The sequence below is a fragment of the Myodes glareolus genome, chromosome 2 (genome assembly GCF_982192425.1).
Source record: "Myodes glareolus chromosome 2, mMyoGla1.1, whole genome shotgun sequence".
Lineage (NCBI taxonomy): Eukaryota > Metazoa > Chordata > Mammalia > Rodentia > Cricetidae > Myodes > Myodes glareolus.
In genome coordinates this window covers 70,821,683-70,839,408 of record NC_142027.1, presented here as the reverse complement: position 1 = coordinate 70,839,408, position 17,726 = coordinate 70,821,683, and the positions used below count along the sequence as shown (strand labels likewise).

General features: G+C 36.6%; 1 protein-coding gene across 7 annotated transcripts in view; it reads right to left on the bottom strand.

The window, feature by feature from the left end:
* Atp13a3 (ATPase 13A3) overlaps positions 1–17,726 on the bottom strand; it is an 84,171-nt gene that overhangs the window by 49,492 nt on the left and 16,953 nt on the right. For 5 of the 7 annotated variants that reach the window (XM_048453957.3, XM_048453961.3, XM_048453959.3 and 2 more), the window contains exons 3-9: positions 8,983–9,083; positions 6,405–6,578; positions 5,650–5,832; positions 5,357–5,427; positions 3,738–3,818; positions 1,662–1,731; positions 190–324 (exon numbers count right to left, since the gene is read on the bottom strand). In XM_048453957.3, the coding sequence (XP_048309914.1) occupies positions 190–324; positions 1,662–1,731; positions 3,738–3,818; positions 5,357–5,427; positions 5,650–5,832; positions 6,405–6,578; positions 8,983–9,033 (765 nt within the window). In that variant the 5' untranslated portion in view covers positions 9,034–9,083. The remainder of the gene's footprint in view (positions 1–189; positions 325–1,661; positions 1,732–3,737; positions 3,819–5,356; positions 5,428–5,649; positions 5,833–6,404; positions 6,579–8,982; positions 9,084–17,726) is intronic. The other 2 variants (XM_048453960.3, XM_048453962.3) reach the window with 1 other exon arrangement.

The window sequence follows — 17,726 nt, the reverse complement described above, 5'->3', positions numbered from 1 at the left end:
ATCTGGCTCCCTGGACCTCTCAGCTACCTTGTCTAAATGAACAAACAAAAATAAAGAAAGTTTGTATGTATACTTATGGAAATACTACATTAAATGTACTCTATACCAAGTACTATGCATTCTACAAAACTTACAAGTTACTATAGAATGCAAATATATTCCTGAAAGATGTAAGAAATTCTTACTTACCTTCCTAATGGAATATAGTGAGCTTATAATAGATACTATGGACATGATCACAATGGCTAGAGCATAGTAATAGTATTCATCAATGCTCCACAGGATAACACTGAACAGCTGGAAAATGTAAAATGGGTTGAGAACCTAAAAACAACAAAAAGGATACATCAACAGCCATAAATGGGATAACGTTATGTATGAACATGTAGATTCTTTACCTCTTCACCATTTCACTAGAGATATAGACAACCAGATACTTATAGAATGGGCTCTGTATTCTTGCTTCCCACTAAATACTAAAAATTGAGTCAATAAGCTTAAATTATTTGCATTCATTTAGATTCACACCAAGGGAAATACAGATTCAACTAGAAAAAGTTAACCTGTATGAATTTAGCTATTCTGCATTATATTTTTGATTAAAGCTAATTTATTTGTAATAACTTTTGTGCTCTGAGCTAAAACAAAACTTTTAATCAAACAGAACAAATGTTTGCTTTTAATGAACTCCAAAGAGAAATTTACTTATATTTCAAAAGTTCACTGACATACAAAGAGAAGATAAATATGTGATAATGGGGAAATTGCTTTGTTATCTCAAAGAAAACGTCTCAGTATTTATTCTCAAATACAAGTAAGACTAGAAAGCCCTGGTGGTGAACTTTATAAAATGGTATTTCATCTCCCTTAATTCCCTCCCAATGTCTTTTATAACTGCTGCTTTGTACCTTTCTAAGCACGTTCATGTATGTAGTACCATTTTACTTCAAACCTAAATTAAATATTAAGAAATTATTCCAACTTTATCCATAAACAAGTTGCAGGTAGAAATGTTTTCTTTAAAAAAAAAATCAAAGACAGCTACTAATAAGATACTAATAGTAGTAAGATCCACCTGCCTGTCTCCCGAGTGCTGGGATTAATGGTGTGCACCACCACCATCAGGAACTTTTTTCTTTTTGATCCTATATTTTTTTTTAGTCAGTACACTAAACTATTTTTGCAAGCAGCATCAAATGGCTACTCATATTTCTAGTAAAATACCCATCTACAGCCAAAAACCAGAACAAAAGACTGGCAAGTCTTCCTGGGGTAGACAGTTACTAACTTCTTTTACATAGTCATAATCCTTTATTCACACAGCTAAGGCAGTTATAAATGAACCCTCACTGCAAGAACAGTTCCCTTCATTTCCAATACTACACCACATGAAATGAGAAAAAGACCAAAGGGAATGAGAGGCTATATATACACCTGTAAGACAAGATTTGTGATAGAAACACACACACAAAAAGAAATCTATAATAAAAACACAAAATTATATACATTATAAATATTTATCTACCAGACAACAATTTTTTCCATCTTAACTTTCCAAGTAAAATATGAAGCAAAGTTAAGCAGAAAACCAAGACTGGGTCCTTACACGGGACTCTCTCCAGTTGACAGGAACACATACTATTAGTTACACAGAGTCTTACCTCTTTAATTAGAAGCTTAAAAACAGAAGGCACTTTCACAGCAATTTCATTTACTCCATAAATCAACTTTCTATGACAGAAAAATACAGTAACTGTATTAGTAATATGATTTAGGAAAAGAATTTGTTAGATATAAGTAAAGCCAACTGTTCTTAGAGTTTTGCTTTTAAAATCTTATGTTCCATGACTAAAGTTCTCTACTTTAAAAAATAAAAAATAACTCCTGTGTAGTTCTGGCACATACCTTTAATCTCAGCACTTGGGAAGCAGAGGCACACAGATCTCTGTGAGTTTGAGGCCAGCCTGGTCTACAGAGCGAGTTCCAAGACAGTAAGGAACACACAGAACAACCCTGTCTTGAAAAAAAAAATAAACAAAACAAAATTTAAAAAGCTATCTATGCTATTTAAATCAAAGCAGTCAATAATGGTAACCAAACTTTTATCAGTTTACATCATTTTGAGTCTCATTTTTACTATGACAAGTACCTTTCTCATTAGTCAATAATCATGTAAGCAAAAGACTCATTTTGCTATGTCTAAGCTGTCCTGAAAATTACTATATAGATCAGGCTGCCTTCAAACTCATGGAAATCCTTCTGTCTCAGCTTCCCAAATCCTGAGACTATAGGTGTAAGCCACCACAACTAACTAAAGTTCTCTTCTTGACATTTTTTCTTTGGAGATTTTCATTTTTATTTCATGTTCATGGGTATTTTGCCTACCCGTGTCTATGCATCACATGCATGCAATACCCACGGAGGCCAGGGTATTGGATCCTCTAATACATTGGATCCAATCCAGCACATTGGATCCTCTGGAACTGTAATTACAGACAATTAGCTGTAAGCAGCAAGGTGGGTGCTAGGAGCTAAATCCATGTCCTCTGGGAGAGCAAGTGCTCTTAACCACTGAGACATCTTATCTAGCCCCAAACAGAGCGAACTGTATTGAGATTTAAATTACGACTATTATAAGAAATTAAATACTTTTAAGAATCTTACTCTACTTTTTTTCTCTAGGGAGAATATTTTACTAACAAAGTTCATTTCAAAACACTGCACACTTGAAATCCTTCAGAAAAACACTTTCTTAAAGTTGCTTAGTGACAGGGGATACTGCTGCTCCACTATCAGAGTGGCTCCATTCATGCATAAGACCCTGGCTTCAATTCCCAAGGTCTGCATAAACCAAGCATGGTGTGGAACTTCCCTGGAAGTCCAGCACTTGGGAAGCAAATGTAAGACCAGGAGTTCAAAGACATCCATCCTTGACTACATACTGAGTGAAGTCAGGCTTAACTATGAGGCCTTGTCATTATTTTTTAAAAAATAAATAAATAAAAGCCCCCCCCAAAAAACCCGGGGAGGTGGGGGAGGGTGCGTGCCTCGGTGTAGGGTGTAGCTTGAGTAAGGCTGTAAATTCTACCCAATCCCTCGTCCCTCTAAAACCCACAGGTTCTTCATTTTAATCTCCTGTAATGATTTGTATGCTATTATAATTATAGCCGTTTATAAAGTGTTAAGTCTGAATGACTTTTTTGTTCAAACATTGAAAAACACATTACAATAGTAAAAAAGTTCCAATTCAATCAAAAAACTACATTTGTCTCTAAAATATGCAATACACTGGTATTTTTATACTTTAACCAATAACACACAAAAAAGCATGGCTCCAGTTTATAGTTTACTGGTGGGAAATGTAAAAATGTAAGCTCATGCTTACACTTCCCATATCAGAAAATCCAAGGTGCTGCTAATTTACAGAACACTCCATTATAATATGTGTGACTGAGGATGGCACTCCACACACTAAATAACATTCCATTTCAGAGACAAGAAAATATGAGTTTTGCATCTTAGAATTAATGAATTAATAAAACTTTAGGATAGTTAACTTTAGCTTAATATTCTTATAATTCTTAAACTAAAGGAGTTTTGCTCAAAATATCAGTAAGGGCACAACTAACAGCATGTTTTGCTTAAGTACCTACATTATATGGTAGAGAGTTGGCTATATACACACTTCTAAATTTAGGAATTTTGAGAACAGATCTACTTTAGTTGGATAAAGTTACCTGTAGGCATGCATCCCCTTTGTCAGTCCTGCACTATGCTTTTCATAAATTGATGTACAAGAAACACCTTCATCCAGTCCCCTAAATAAATCCAAAGTTTTTACTTTAAACAAAGTTTAAAATATTCATATTAATGCCTCATTTTGCTATATGTGTGATTTTAAAACTGTAACTTCCTTACAAACTTCTTAGAAATTCTTAACAACAAAATTAGAAATCAAGAGAATTTTAAAATCTCAAAGTCTTAAATAAAACAATGAATTGGTATAAGTCTCAAACACAGCAATGTTATCCACTGTATGTCATGGCTCTAAATAATACTATGTAAGCAAATGTACATATAGTAGCATTATCCTTTAACAGTTTCCAAAGGTTATGAGTCAGCAATAAAACTAATAAAACTCCAGATAAAGTATAACTAGTGAGAATTCTAAACAAGACTTGGTTTTTATCCTGTTTCTCCTTTATATTTTTAGTTTTAAATTAAGAAATCCCATTCATTTTCTTCCACAATGCACCAATATAAATACTTTCCTGAAATACTACTACATACCTCATTTCAAATATAGAATTTATGACCATAAATGTCTAAGACCTAGAGCAATCCTAACTAGGATGGTTTCCCCCCAAAAAACATAATTTTACTTATTTTAACTGATACCAGCCAAACATTTCTAAAGCAAGAGAATTAAACACATTAATCTCCTTATTCTCTATATTTTACATACAGGGAAGCTAAGCTCTACAATTTGTTGATATCATTAGGGTAAGTTTAAATTTTACAAATTTCAGTGGCTGGCAGAGACCAAACAATTATTAGACATTCTTCCCATCAGAGCTGATGACTTCTCCAGAATGCAGTTCAAAGACAGACTAGCAGTTCCGTGTTTAACAAGACTGCAGGACATTAGCATTTGACATCAGCATTTTTCCTTAAAGCAATGGCTCTTCAACTTTAGAACCAGGCATGAGAAAACCATCAGGCCCATTACAGAACATTCTAATTCTTTAGTATTTCAGGTAAAATTTTCAAGTATTATCTTAAATATTCTTGATCCTTGTTTTACACACACAAAACAAAATAAGGGATTATTGCAATTTGTCCTATCAAAGGTAACACAGTTGAAAGTGCTCTTTCTCATCACGACAGTAAAGCTTTCTAACTATGTATTACATGATTCTGATTACAAATGAATGCAACAAACAACATAGGAAGGAAGCTAAAGCTCTAGGGTTGGGGGGTGGGGCTCAGAGCTACAGTCACTCACTGCTTATTAGCATGTGTTAGTGCCAGATTCAATCCTAAGCCCAGTGCACACCCAAAGCAAAGTAAAATAAAATAACAAGAAAAACCAAGTAGAAAACCTAAGCTGTGAGGAATACTAAAATTCTTCATGCCCCCCAGCCTCCCTGACAGCTAGCATCATAGGCAAGCACGAGCTTTCTAAATTTTATGTAAATTTTTCAAAGGTACAAGTTGCAGGTGAAACTCACTTTAGTAAATGAATAAAGGTAATGGAATAAGTCTCTCTGAATTTATGTAACATTAGAATATAGCTTTTTTAAAATGCATTTTCAAGATGTTCATAATATATTCTAAGCAAAAGAAAAATACTTACTTTAAGAAATCAAAATTGTGAATGGTATCATTCCAGAAATATCTTATGCTATGGTGGGTGAAATAACGCATCTGCAGAACACACATAAATATTACATCACAAGGTTTATCATCACTTCTCATAACATGTCATTTTTTCTACTAAACTTAGTTTTATTTAATGGCAGATATTTTACAATGAATGTAATTTTAGCTCACGTACAATTTTGCAAATGCAAAATTATGATCTACCTTTGATAATGTAGAAAGAACATTATGGTTTTTCAAAAAAGCTTTAATACTCCATCACAGTACCTGTTGGGACTGAGTCTGTGAATATTTATTCATCTCGCATCTATTTTCTTCAGTCAGATTCTCAGTTAAATGAACAGCATGGCCATTTGAAACCTTATTAACTACAGATTTTGCATTAAAATTTGGTTGATTTTCCATAGGAAGAAAGCGAATTTTTGCACAAAACCACATTCTAAATTCATCCTTAGAAGAAAGGAAGAAAGGTAATTAAGTTATGCACATTAAATAACAGCCTGTACTTTTACATAAATTCTATTACTTAAAAATTTAGTCGTCTCTTGCTGAGAGAGTATCATTTCCTACTCACTTAACATGAAAAATTTATGATCAAATTTATTAGCACACCATAAGTATATAGATTCCACAAAAGTTCACAATTCAAGTCTTAATTTACTCACTTAACAATTACAGCCTCTTATAAAATAGGGTTCTAAAAAAATTGTTTAAGACATAACATACAGTCAATACCTGGCCTAGTCAATGAGTGGTCAGTACTATCTAGTTCTAAAGGGCAGGATCTTAAAAGACAATTAAGCATCTAATAATTCCCTGGGTCACAAAGAGCTATAAGATAGTCTCATCCTATTTAAGAGTTTCTAGCCATATCACCACAACAATATTCATATCAAAGTCATACCTGAGAAATACTAAACATTCAAATGTCCCAGTCACTTATTCTGAACAGTTTACACAAAGACATTATTTTACCCCTTGAATAATCAACCAGCTACTAGTAAATACATGCATGGACTTACAGTAGTCCTGAGCAGCACCACTTCACAGTCTTTAACTGCAGCTCTAACGCATGTGGCTTTCACTCGCCACTCAGGCATCCAATAGAGGAGGAGGAGGAGAAAACCACCAGTACAAATCACTCCTATGGAAACTAAGGCAAGCTTCCAGTGGCATAAGTTATAGCCATGTATCTCCTGAACAAAAATGGCAATCACATGATTAATGAGCAAATGATAAGGCAGATAAACTAGAACTTATTTCCAAGATATGTATTTTTATATAAATTTTATTTTCTCAACTGATTATTTACCTGTTTGAAGTAAAAGGAGCGGTGGGCTGCGTCCCCACCACCTGGCTAGCTTTACCAGAAATAATTACACGGAATCAGTATTCATTTAAACACTGCCTGGCCCATTATATTTAGCCTCTTCTTGGCTAACTCTCACATCTTGCTTTAACCCATATCTAGTAATCTGTGTATCACCATGGGGTTGTGGCTTACTGGGAGGATTCTAACCTACGTCCATCTTGGGCTGGAGCTTCATGGTGTCTGTCTCACTGCCTTCTACCCAGCATTCTGTTCTGCCCCCCTAATTTTCTGCCCTATCAAACCAAGGTAGTTTTATTTAACCAATGAAAACACAAAACAGAAGATCCTCCTACATCACCTGTTATTTTCAGTAAAACTTACTGAAAATTTTAAATTTAATAGTAAAATTTGTTGGCCATGTTCTATATTTATGTCTAATAAATTATTTGCTACTAATTCAACTGTGTATATGATTAATGAGAAAATGAGGCAGATAAACTTGTTTCAAAGATACATAGAAAATCACATATATTTTATGTGTATGAATGTTTTGCCCATGTGACTGTAAACCATATGTGTGCAGTGCCCTCAGACCAGAAAGGGCTCTGGATGTTCCCTAGAAGTGGCATTACAAATGGATCCAAGTCTCCATGTGGGTACAGAGAATCAAACGTGGGTCCTCTAAAAGACTAGCCAGTGCTCTTAACCACGAAGCAAGCTCTTCAGTTCCATTCCTTGTAACTTTTATCATTTCATTTTTTTTTTAAAGATTTTGTTTTGCGACCATTTCAGACTTACAGAAAACTGTAACAGTGTTCCATTACTGTCAACTACACTCGTCAGGATTTCACCAACCTTTTTTACTTCCGTCGTATTTTATGACACTACATTCACTGACTAATGGAAACAAGGATCTCAGATTGTTGAGATGGCTCAGACATTAAAAGTGCTGGCCATGACACAGGGCCTCACACTGATAAGTGATGCACCCAAGGCTGGCCTCCAACTTATGATCCTCCTGCCTCTGCCCCCTGCATTCAGGATTACAAAGCATGTATTATTATGCCAGGCACATTACATTTAGATGATTTTTTTTAAAGTAACTTGCTGTTTCAATACCACTGTAACTGATCAACTTTATTAACGCAAATTACTTTAAATATTCTTGAATTGCCACCCACAGTGGTTGCCAAATAAAACACCTCAAACTGCCAAAGGCTTCATGAGTATACATTTCAAGTAAGCAGTGGAAATTTGTTTATCTGATGGCAACGAGATATAATAAAACTTATTCCTTAACATGGTGGTGATACATGCCTATAATCTCAGCACTTGGGAGACTAAGCCAGGAGAGGTTGTGAGGCCAGTTTGAGCTACAGCAAGAAAAAAAAACTTTATTCTTTGATTAAAGGCATCTATTTTACCTGACAAAAAAAAAAATTAGAAGTTTTTTGCTTTAATTAAGCTGATTTTTCAACTTTACAAACCACAAATAGAAACCTTTACTTGGGGAGCCCGCAAGATGTATCAGAACAAATGTTCTTACCATACATGCCTGCTGACTTGAACTCATCCCTAAAGCCCAGAAAACTCCTGACCTCTACCACATGCACCCCATGGCACACACGTAAGAACACGTTTGTGTGTTCTTAACGTACACACAAAAATAATAAAGCATACATTTTTAAAATTTTAAAAATAAACAAGTCAGGTGGCAGCGGCACATTCCTTTAACCCCAGGACTTAGGAGGCAGAGGCAGGTGGATCTCTGTTTGAGTCTGCCTGGTCTACCATGAGTTCCAGGACAGTCAGGGCTACACAAAGAAACCCTGCCTCAAAAAACAAAAACAAATACTAATATTAACAGCAACAAAAACCACCACTTAAATTAAAAAACTCAAGTCAAACCAGGTATAAAGGCAAGTGCCTTTGATCCATGGACTTGAAAGGCACATGCAGGTAGAACTCATGAGACTGAAGCTGGCCTGGTCTATGGAGTTAAATTTCAGTTCAACCAGGGCTTCACGGTGACTTTGCCTAAAACCAACAAAATATGTGTGCAGAAGCGCACATGCACACACGCACACACACACACACACACACACACACACACAGGATACAAAAATTCATATGCATGTGTCATGAATAGGCGTTTCACTAGGGATCAAACCAAGAGCCTCAGAACATCAGATGGACAAACACTCTACCAATAGGTTGTACCCCAAACCATGTTGGTTTTTCTTTAATTTTATCTTTTTACTCCTTAGGAAATTATGAAAGATAGTTACCATTTCATCTTCTTGACCCTTGTTGATAGTCTTCCTTTCTTCTTTGTCCATTTCTACAGAGGCTTGATAGGTGCTGAGCTCCACACAACAGGTGAAGATAACTGCAAGAAGAAAACAATGTTGCCTTTCTTTAAAAACAGATCTTGGCTGCCTACCACAACTAGATGGTAAAACCCCACTGCTGATGACACCACACACGAAGAAATCAAGTTGGAACTCAGCTATAAACTGTCTCCCTGTGGAGAACTTTCCTAGTGCCAGAAGGTGCTACTGGAGAGAAGTTATCAACAGTCTTACCCCGATATGAATTTTGTTTACTACAATACTAACCTGTCAGACAAAACATCCTCATAGGTACAACAGGGTCATGACTGTTATGTACAAAACTAACTACTTTGTGATCATATTTGGGGCCCATTCCACAGGAGGAAAATCATGTTTTGACCTGTAACCTCAGTCTCAGGCCCTGGGGGGAACGAACCTATTATTCTTGTTTTGTCCAAACTACCTTTCAAATAGTTATGTTTATTATACCCATAGACTGTTGCTGCTCTCAATCTTGGACAGAGATACATCTTTTGCAGTTAATAGACTCATAACTGGTAGAAAAAGTAACTGTTGAAAGCTCAACCCTAAACACCACATCTGTATCACTCCCTTCAAGGCTCACATCATTGTAAATGGCAGGGGAAAAAAGAACCTAAAGATGGGGGGAACGTTGTGAAACGCTGTCCTCTGCACATAGCAGCCACACTCACTAACTCACAGCAGTAAATATGGCCATCACCGTTCCATCATGGACAGAGAAGGGGCTCACAGGATCTGAGCATTACTTGGGGAGGAGTGCAAATTTCTTCAGTGGAATAGTCACTAGTAAGTTGTCCAATCAACCCTAATTAAACTGAATGCATAATACCAAAAATCAAAAACAGAACATAAAAAAAAAAGCTCGTTGAGAAAAAAGTGTTCTGTGCAAGTGGGAGAAGACGACAACGGAGGCAGGAGGATGGGTATGTCAATACATACTATACGAAATGAATGAAAATATCAAAAAATGATTTATCTTTTAAAAATGTTAATAATACCAGGTATGGTAGCTCACAACTTTAATCTCAGCCCAGCATTTGAAAGAAGAATATCAGTGAATATCATTCGAGGCCAATCTGGCTTACATAGTAAACTCTAGGCCAGTCAGAGTTGCAAAACAGTAAGACCCTGTCTGAACAACAAACTTTGTTTTGTTTTTTAGACATGGTTTCTCCGTGTAGTCCTGGCCTTCCCAGGCTCACACTGTAGACCAGGATGGCCTCAAACTCAAGAGATTCGCCTGCCTCTGCCTCCTGAGTGCTGGGATTAAAGGCATGCACCACCACCACCTGACCAAACTTTAATTTCTTGGCAATAAAAATGGTGGTGTTTTACAAATATCCTTAATGATCTCTCCCCTATCTCTTTCTTAGTAATCTGTCCATTAACTCAATTTTCACCCCAGACAAGCTCATAGAGAGTAGAAAACAATCAGAGAGAATTGCTCAGTGTACCTGGTATCAGACAGGGCCGGTTCAGTGTTATCCTAATAAAATTTTGGCTAGGAATTACTATTAAGTATGTAACACATTCAATAAGTATTTTTTAGGTACAGTAATCCCTTAAAACACAGACCACGGGGTACACACCTGTAATCCCAGTACTTAGAATAACCGGAGTCTGAGGCTAGTCTGAGCTACTTAACCTTGATGAGATTCTTCCTCTCCCTACCTAACACACTCCCAAAACAGGCTCTGAGGTTGGTTTTCTTGCTAGTGCTTGTTGTTTTACTGTAACTCAAAGAATCAATTCCGTTCCATGAAGTAGTTTAGTTCATGGTAGATGAATAAGACTACCCTAAAGCTGGAGGATGAAAAGAGGAACTTAGATTGTTATATCAATGCTGCAGCAAGTATGGATTAATGAAGCATAAATAATGTTTTCAGGTCGTAAATAGCGGTGAATCAAAAACTGGCATATTATTGTGACTGCAGAACCTGCAAGTACTATTTCTGAGGAGCTGGAGAACCTGCCTAGCGTTCTTAGATAACTAAGTGTTCTCCCGCTGAGAGAGAACATCTGCATCCTCAGAAGACTTCCAGTGAGTTCAACCAACCAGGGAGCAAATATATTTGAGAAGAGGAAGCACTTGTACTCAACATGTACACTTTTTTATGGTCATAAATAGCAAAAGAATATGCCTGGGTTAAGTGCAAATAGTCTACCACATTGCATAAAAAATTAAACACCTCAGACTTTAGTACCTGGCAAACCCTGGCATCTGTCCTCCACAAATACCAATGGCCAGTTACATATAAATTATCAGTTCTAAATCTCTTCTCTGGCTGGCCTGGAAATCACTATATAGGTCAGTCTGGCCTTGAATTAACTGAGATCTTCCTGAGTGCTGGAATTAAAGGCATCTGGCACCACTGGGACAGTTCTAACTTAAAATACAGTATTAAAACCCCTGCACACTGACAATAATTATAAAACCATACAGGAGAGACTAAATCTAAAAAGTCTGAGTTATTGCTTTAAAACAAGGGTAGAGAGCTGGGGAGATAGTCTCACCAAACAAGCCCCACGACCTAAAATTTGACACTATGAATCCACAATGGAAAGATAAGAGTACTGTGGGGGAGGTGGGTGTACATGGACACAGGCATGTAAACAAAACAAATAAAAACAAACAGGGTTTGTCTCTGCAGAACACAGTGGAACACTATCATCTCACTCAATTTAGACTCCATATGTTTCCCTAACCAGTATACATCAGATCTGGCACATAGCCGACAATCAAAAAACGCTTGTTTGACTATTAATTTTCAACAAAGATATTTATGTTAAGACAGCAATATTTTTTTACATGACAAAAAAATTTTAGACTACTCTCTGTATAGAAATGTTTAAAATCCATTTACCAATCAAAACAAAATATTAAACCCAATGTCACTGCAGAAATGGAGCAGTTTTAAAAGTATCTAGTCTAGCTTCTCCAAAACATGCCACCATCCAAAATCCTTTGGACAATTTAGGAATATCTTCTCAGTCTATGGCAGTACTTCGGCACTAAAGCATACTAACAATCATCCCAATACCATAATAACAATCCATCAAATCAATGATTTGAAACAGTAGTTATTCAAGGGTTCAAGGGCTACCTAGAAACAATTAAGCAAGCCCAACATTGTTCCCTGTGATAAAGATCAGTAGTCACTGCCTGAACTTGTAGCGTACAGTCCAGTCCTGCTTTTGTCTTCAAAGGTAAGTCAAAGAACCTCGGTCCCAGCCAGTAACCACTAAAGAATACTGGACTAAGCTGGGGTTCACTAAGCTCAGCACCACTAAGGATTTATTGGGAATAATTTTTGGTAACCAATTTTAGTTATTTCCCATCACCACATTTACATAGAAAGAAACTACTTCTAGTCTTTAAATTTAAATTTTTATTATTATTGTGTTTGTATAAGTGCAAGTGGGAGTGGGTATTCCACAAAGTGTGTGGAGGTCAGGGGACAACAAAGTCAGTTCTCACCCTCTCTCGAGTACCAGACATTGAACTCAGGTGTCATCAGACTTGTGAGATAAGCACTTTTACCCACTGAGCCATCTCACCAGCCCCTGCTTCCAGTTTTTATAATCTTCAGTTTCAAATAGTGTTCAGATTTACCCCCCTGTCTAAAACAACAGAGACAAAATGCATAATGATTTAAAGAATGAACATCAGGCAATGAAGGAAACTGGTAACTGAGCACTGTGAAGCTAACACAGCATGGTCTACACTTGCTCCAGTTTACTGAACACAGATCGGGAAACTCAACTGGGTCCAGCAATCCCTAAGTTTCTAAGGCTGGGAGTCAAGAGAAACAGTAAGTTATGTCAAGAGAAGACCTGCACACAAAGAGTAGCCCTGGATATGGCAGTCCACCTATAAAGCCAGAAGCTGGAGAGATCAAAGTTCAAGGTCAGCCTCGGCTACTTGGAGTTCCAGGAGAGCTTGGGCTACAAGAGACCCAGGAGAGATGAAAAAAACAGAGGGAAGGAAAGGATCTGAAAGAGGGTCCCTAGTCTTTTTTTCTTTTTTCTACAGGATCTCACTATGTAGCCCAGCTGTCCTGGAGCCCACTGTGTAGACTGTAGTGCCTGCACTATGAGATGGTATGCGAGCCAGGAACTAGGCTGGAGACTTAAAAACACACACAGAGAGAGACACAAGGACACACATGGGTCATCCTTGAAACAAGAATGCCAACTTTATTGTGCTCTAGGGAAGCTTATATAGGGATCTTATATAGCCACACCCCAGCTCTCGGGATCTTTCAGCTGCAGGTCTCACCAGAACCCACTCCCCTGCTATCAGGGTCCTGTGCTCAGAGCAACTGCATGCACAGGTAAACAAGTTGTTTTGCTTAGTTCACTTCAGCAGGCAAAGGGTCTGAGGCAGGCAAAGAAAGTCAAGGGACCAGGGGGCTGGAGCCCCCAACAGTGAGTGGACCAGGCTGACTGCCTGTGTGCTGGGATTAAAGTTAAAGGTGTTCATCACCATACCTAACAATCCCATCTCCTTCCTTCCTCCTTCCCACGCCCCCACCCCACCAGCTGCCAGTCTACAGCTGAGTACTTATTGATCACTTGCTAAAGATATGTAATCAAAGCTAGCTCAAACTTATGGCAATCTTTTTAGCTCAGCCTCAAAAGTACTGGAATTATAAGAAATGAACCAGTACGTTGAGGTGGAATTGCCATTAAAATTCAATGTCTTCACTGGACCCACAAACTATTTAAAATTTTTCCCCTAAATTTCTTTAACAAGTATTAACTATATTACCAAGATCTTGAGCAGTAAAAAAGCGTATCAAGGAATACTCCAATTCTTCTTGAGTTGCATGGTGATTCATTTTTCTAAACAATCACTGACCACGTTATATTGCAATACTTTACACAAAAATTACTTCTCTACATGTCAACGGCTTTCAGACATAATTAACGCCTTATCAATTTTACCAAAGTTAGCAAAATTGCAAAATTAATTTAAATATAAAACTGTTCTAAAATTCATCCATTATCACTAACTTCAAATACACACACACACACACACACACACACACACACACACACACCTCCCAGGAAATTACCAAGAATTAACCCTTCAAATACACTCGGAAAACTCATAATTCCAACTCTGCTTACATTTAAAACACGCATGTTATAAATGTAAATGCTTATATAAATAAACCTTTCAATGACTCCATAAAGATAAAGAATAATATAAAAGTATTTTAAAATACAACATAACCAAGATGCATATTAAATACTTTTTTGACAGACAACCAAGTAAGACATTTTCAGCATTAACAACAAGCTTCAAAACTACATTGAACAAAGTCTTGTTGGCTTGCTAGAGTGTATTTTTTTTCAATTAAGTCAATTTCTTTATCACAGAAAATAAATCTTACCAATAACATACCATTATTCCTCTCAGATCCTGATACTTCAGCTTTAAAAAAACTGGCTCTTCATATAAAATAAAACCATAAAAATCCATACAACACTAGAATTTTATGCCAAATATAGGTTCTGATTAAATTCCTTTTAAGATGATTAAGATATCAAAATTTAGGACTTTTCAATTCAGAAACTTTGTTAAATGGGTTTTAGAAGATATACCTTCTGTTCCTTGTCCCTGGCAGAGCTCCTACTGAAGAAATCCTATCCTGCTAGCACACACAAGTTCCGGTCACAGTGCATGCCTGAATCTTGATGTTATCTAAACAGCAAAGGGTTATAAGCTATTGTCCTTAACCAAACCCTTCCTTGAATTTATAATAAAATGGATTTGCTTCACGGGGTGGGGAAAAAAATTCAGTGAAGAACAAGATGAAGCTATCAGAACTAAAACTCACCAAGTTTAATATAATGCTTACCCCCCTATTCCATAATTACTAAGAACTGATTGTCTTTAATCTGTTCTAAAATGGTCAGACCCTATTTTCTAAAACAAGACAAACTGGCATCAACAGGCAGAGAATTCCCCAAACCTCTAAGACATCTTTCCTTTCTAAGAGAGTAATACTGTAATAATTCAGAGCCAAATGTGGTGTATACATCAGTAATCCCAGCAATCAGGAGACTGAGGCAGGAGAATAATAAGTTCAGGTCAGTCCAAAATAAAAGGAAATGAAACTTCTTAAACCTACCTAGAATCCCCAAAGAATTAATTTTACAAGGCTCTTTAGAGTGATCATTAACTCAAGCAAAACATCAAGCAATTTTAAGTATTATATTTATATTAAGTATTATATTTCTTTTTTGAAGACACCCATGTGGCCCAGGTTGGTCCTGCATTCACTGTGTAGTTGTTTCTGATCTCTACATACATGCTGTGGCATGTATATGTTTGAATTCCCCTGTGACATGCACAAATAAAATTTTTAAAATAAACATTTAACCCCCAGTTTTTTGAGATTAGACCTCTCCATAAAGCCTAAACTGGTCTGAACCTTTTGCCTTAATTTATCATGTCCTAAGATTACAGGCATTTATCACTCCACCCAGCTACAAACCAAAGGACACAAAGGATGCATCAAAGGTCCTGAATTATAAATACCACAACTGGCATTCTCAACTTCTTTTATTTTCAAATTTATAGCACCCACAAAAAACCCACAACTCGAAAGTTCAACTGAAGCAAAATATACCCTGGTATATTTAAATTAATCCAGCCCACAGAATAATCTTAATCTTGGTATCTGTACAAATACCTATGTAAAAAGAATAATAAAAATCTTAATCTTTAACCAGAGAAAGCAAACTATGACAAGGATGAGGACAGAAGTCAACTCCAAATCAGCTAACAATAAAAATGACATAATATAGCTTAATGAATACGTGGAAATTTTACAAGGATACCAGCTAAATTTTAACAAAGGTTCACTCAATACCCACTTTATCACTTCCATCTCAGACTTTCTCTTATAATACATGCTTTTGTTTCTGTGTTTAGGCTTAAGGAAGGCTATTGTGTCCAATATACACCAATCCAAGACTGTATTTACATTTGTCAAGTGAAGTCTTTGGGATTAATATGAAGAATGAGTACAGCCTTCACCATTTTTTAATCACTTTTATATATATATATACACACACTGTCTTTTAAATGAGCATTTTTATTTAGAGGTATCCCATATGCTTAAGACTGTCCTCATGAGGCAAAATAGTTAATCTAAATAAAAGTTTGGATTTTATTTGTTTATTTAGGTTTTTAAGACAGAGTCTCAAGTAACACAGACTGGTCTTGAACTCCCTACACAACTGAGGCTGGCTCTGAACACTTGACCCTCCGGCCTCTACCTCCAGAGTACAAGGATTATAGGCATTGCCACAGCACCCAGTTTATTCTACATTTAAAAAAAAACGTCTATTTAAGGGCTGAAGGGAAACGGGAGAAAGCAAGATGAGTGAGGGAGTGAGACAACAATGGTACATACATGAAATCACCACAGTGAAAACTGTTATTTTGTATGCTAACCAAAAACTTAGTTTTAAAAATAAAACTGGGAATGGTGGTGCATGCCTGTAATGCTAGTGCTTGGGAGAGAGGTAAGAGGATCAAAAGATTCAAGGTATCTTCAGCTACACAGGGCGTTTGAACTCAGCTTCAACTTCACGTGATCTGGACTAAAAAAATAAGTAGAAGTTTTCTTATCTGATTCAATTATTCAAGTCACTAGGGTCCTAGAAGTCTCATATTTCTCATACTTCACAGTTCTGAACTTCATGTTCAAGATTAAAAGTTATCAAAGTGTTAGTTATTATGACTACATAGGTCTCAAATTCCTACCCAACCATAATGAAAAATGCTACATCAGGCAAGAGTTTGAAACAGATTTATCCTGCAGACAGAATAGTTTAAAAAACTAGCAGAACAAGCTGGGCATAGTATGCCAGTCCCAGCACTGGGAGGATCTCTGAGTTCAAGGCCAGCCTGGGCTACAAGAGCTAGGTCCAGGACAGGTTCCAAAGCTGCAGAGAAATATGTCTCGAAAAAATAATGATTTAAAAAAAAACTAGCAGAATAAAACAGCCTAGAAAGAAAACTGCTTCTGACACCTAAGATAAAAAGTCACTGTGCTAACCAACTGTGACTATCCTCTGTGTTAGGGTAACAAGAATAAGGGAGTTTAGTTTTCCTTCTGGTAAAAACACCAAACAGTTGATAAACTTCCATTTCTACAATGCAAGGCCAATATGAAACCTTCAAAACACTCTCTACCTGGATCTCACTTGTCTCTTTACTGTCAGCATTTTCAGAGTTACTTTCACAAGCACATTGTCTTTTACTTTTGTTTTACTTATTCTGTAGTGCAGGCTTGCCTACAACTCACAACCAAGGGCCTCACACAATCTCAACAGGTGTGCTAAGATACAGTTAATTAAATTTATCTCTTTTCAGCTGAGTAAAATTATTAACAACCCATAATACAAATATGATGAGCATCAAAAAATTGTTTGGTTTTTGTTATTTGTTTTTCAAGATAGGGTTTTTCTGTCTAGCCCTGGCTATTCCGGAACTCACTCTGTAAACCAGGTTGGCTTCAAACTCAGAAGATCTGCCAAGCATGTGCCACTACTGCTTGACTGCAAAGTCTTATTTTATTGAATTCATCTATAGAATAAAGTAAGTAAGTGCAGCATCATACTAAGAGTAGAATAAA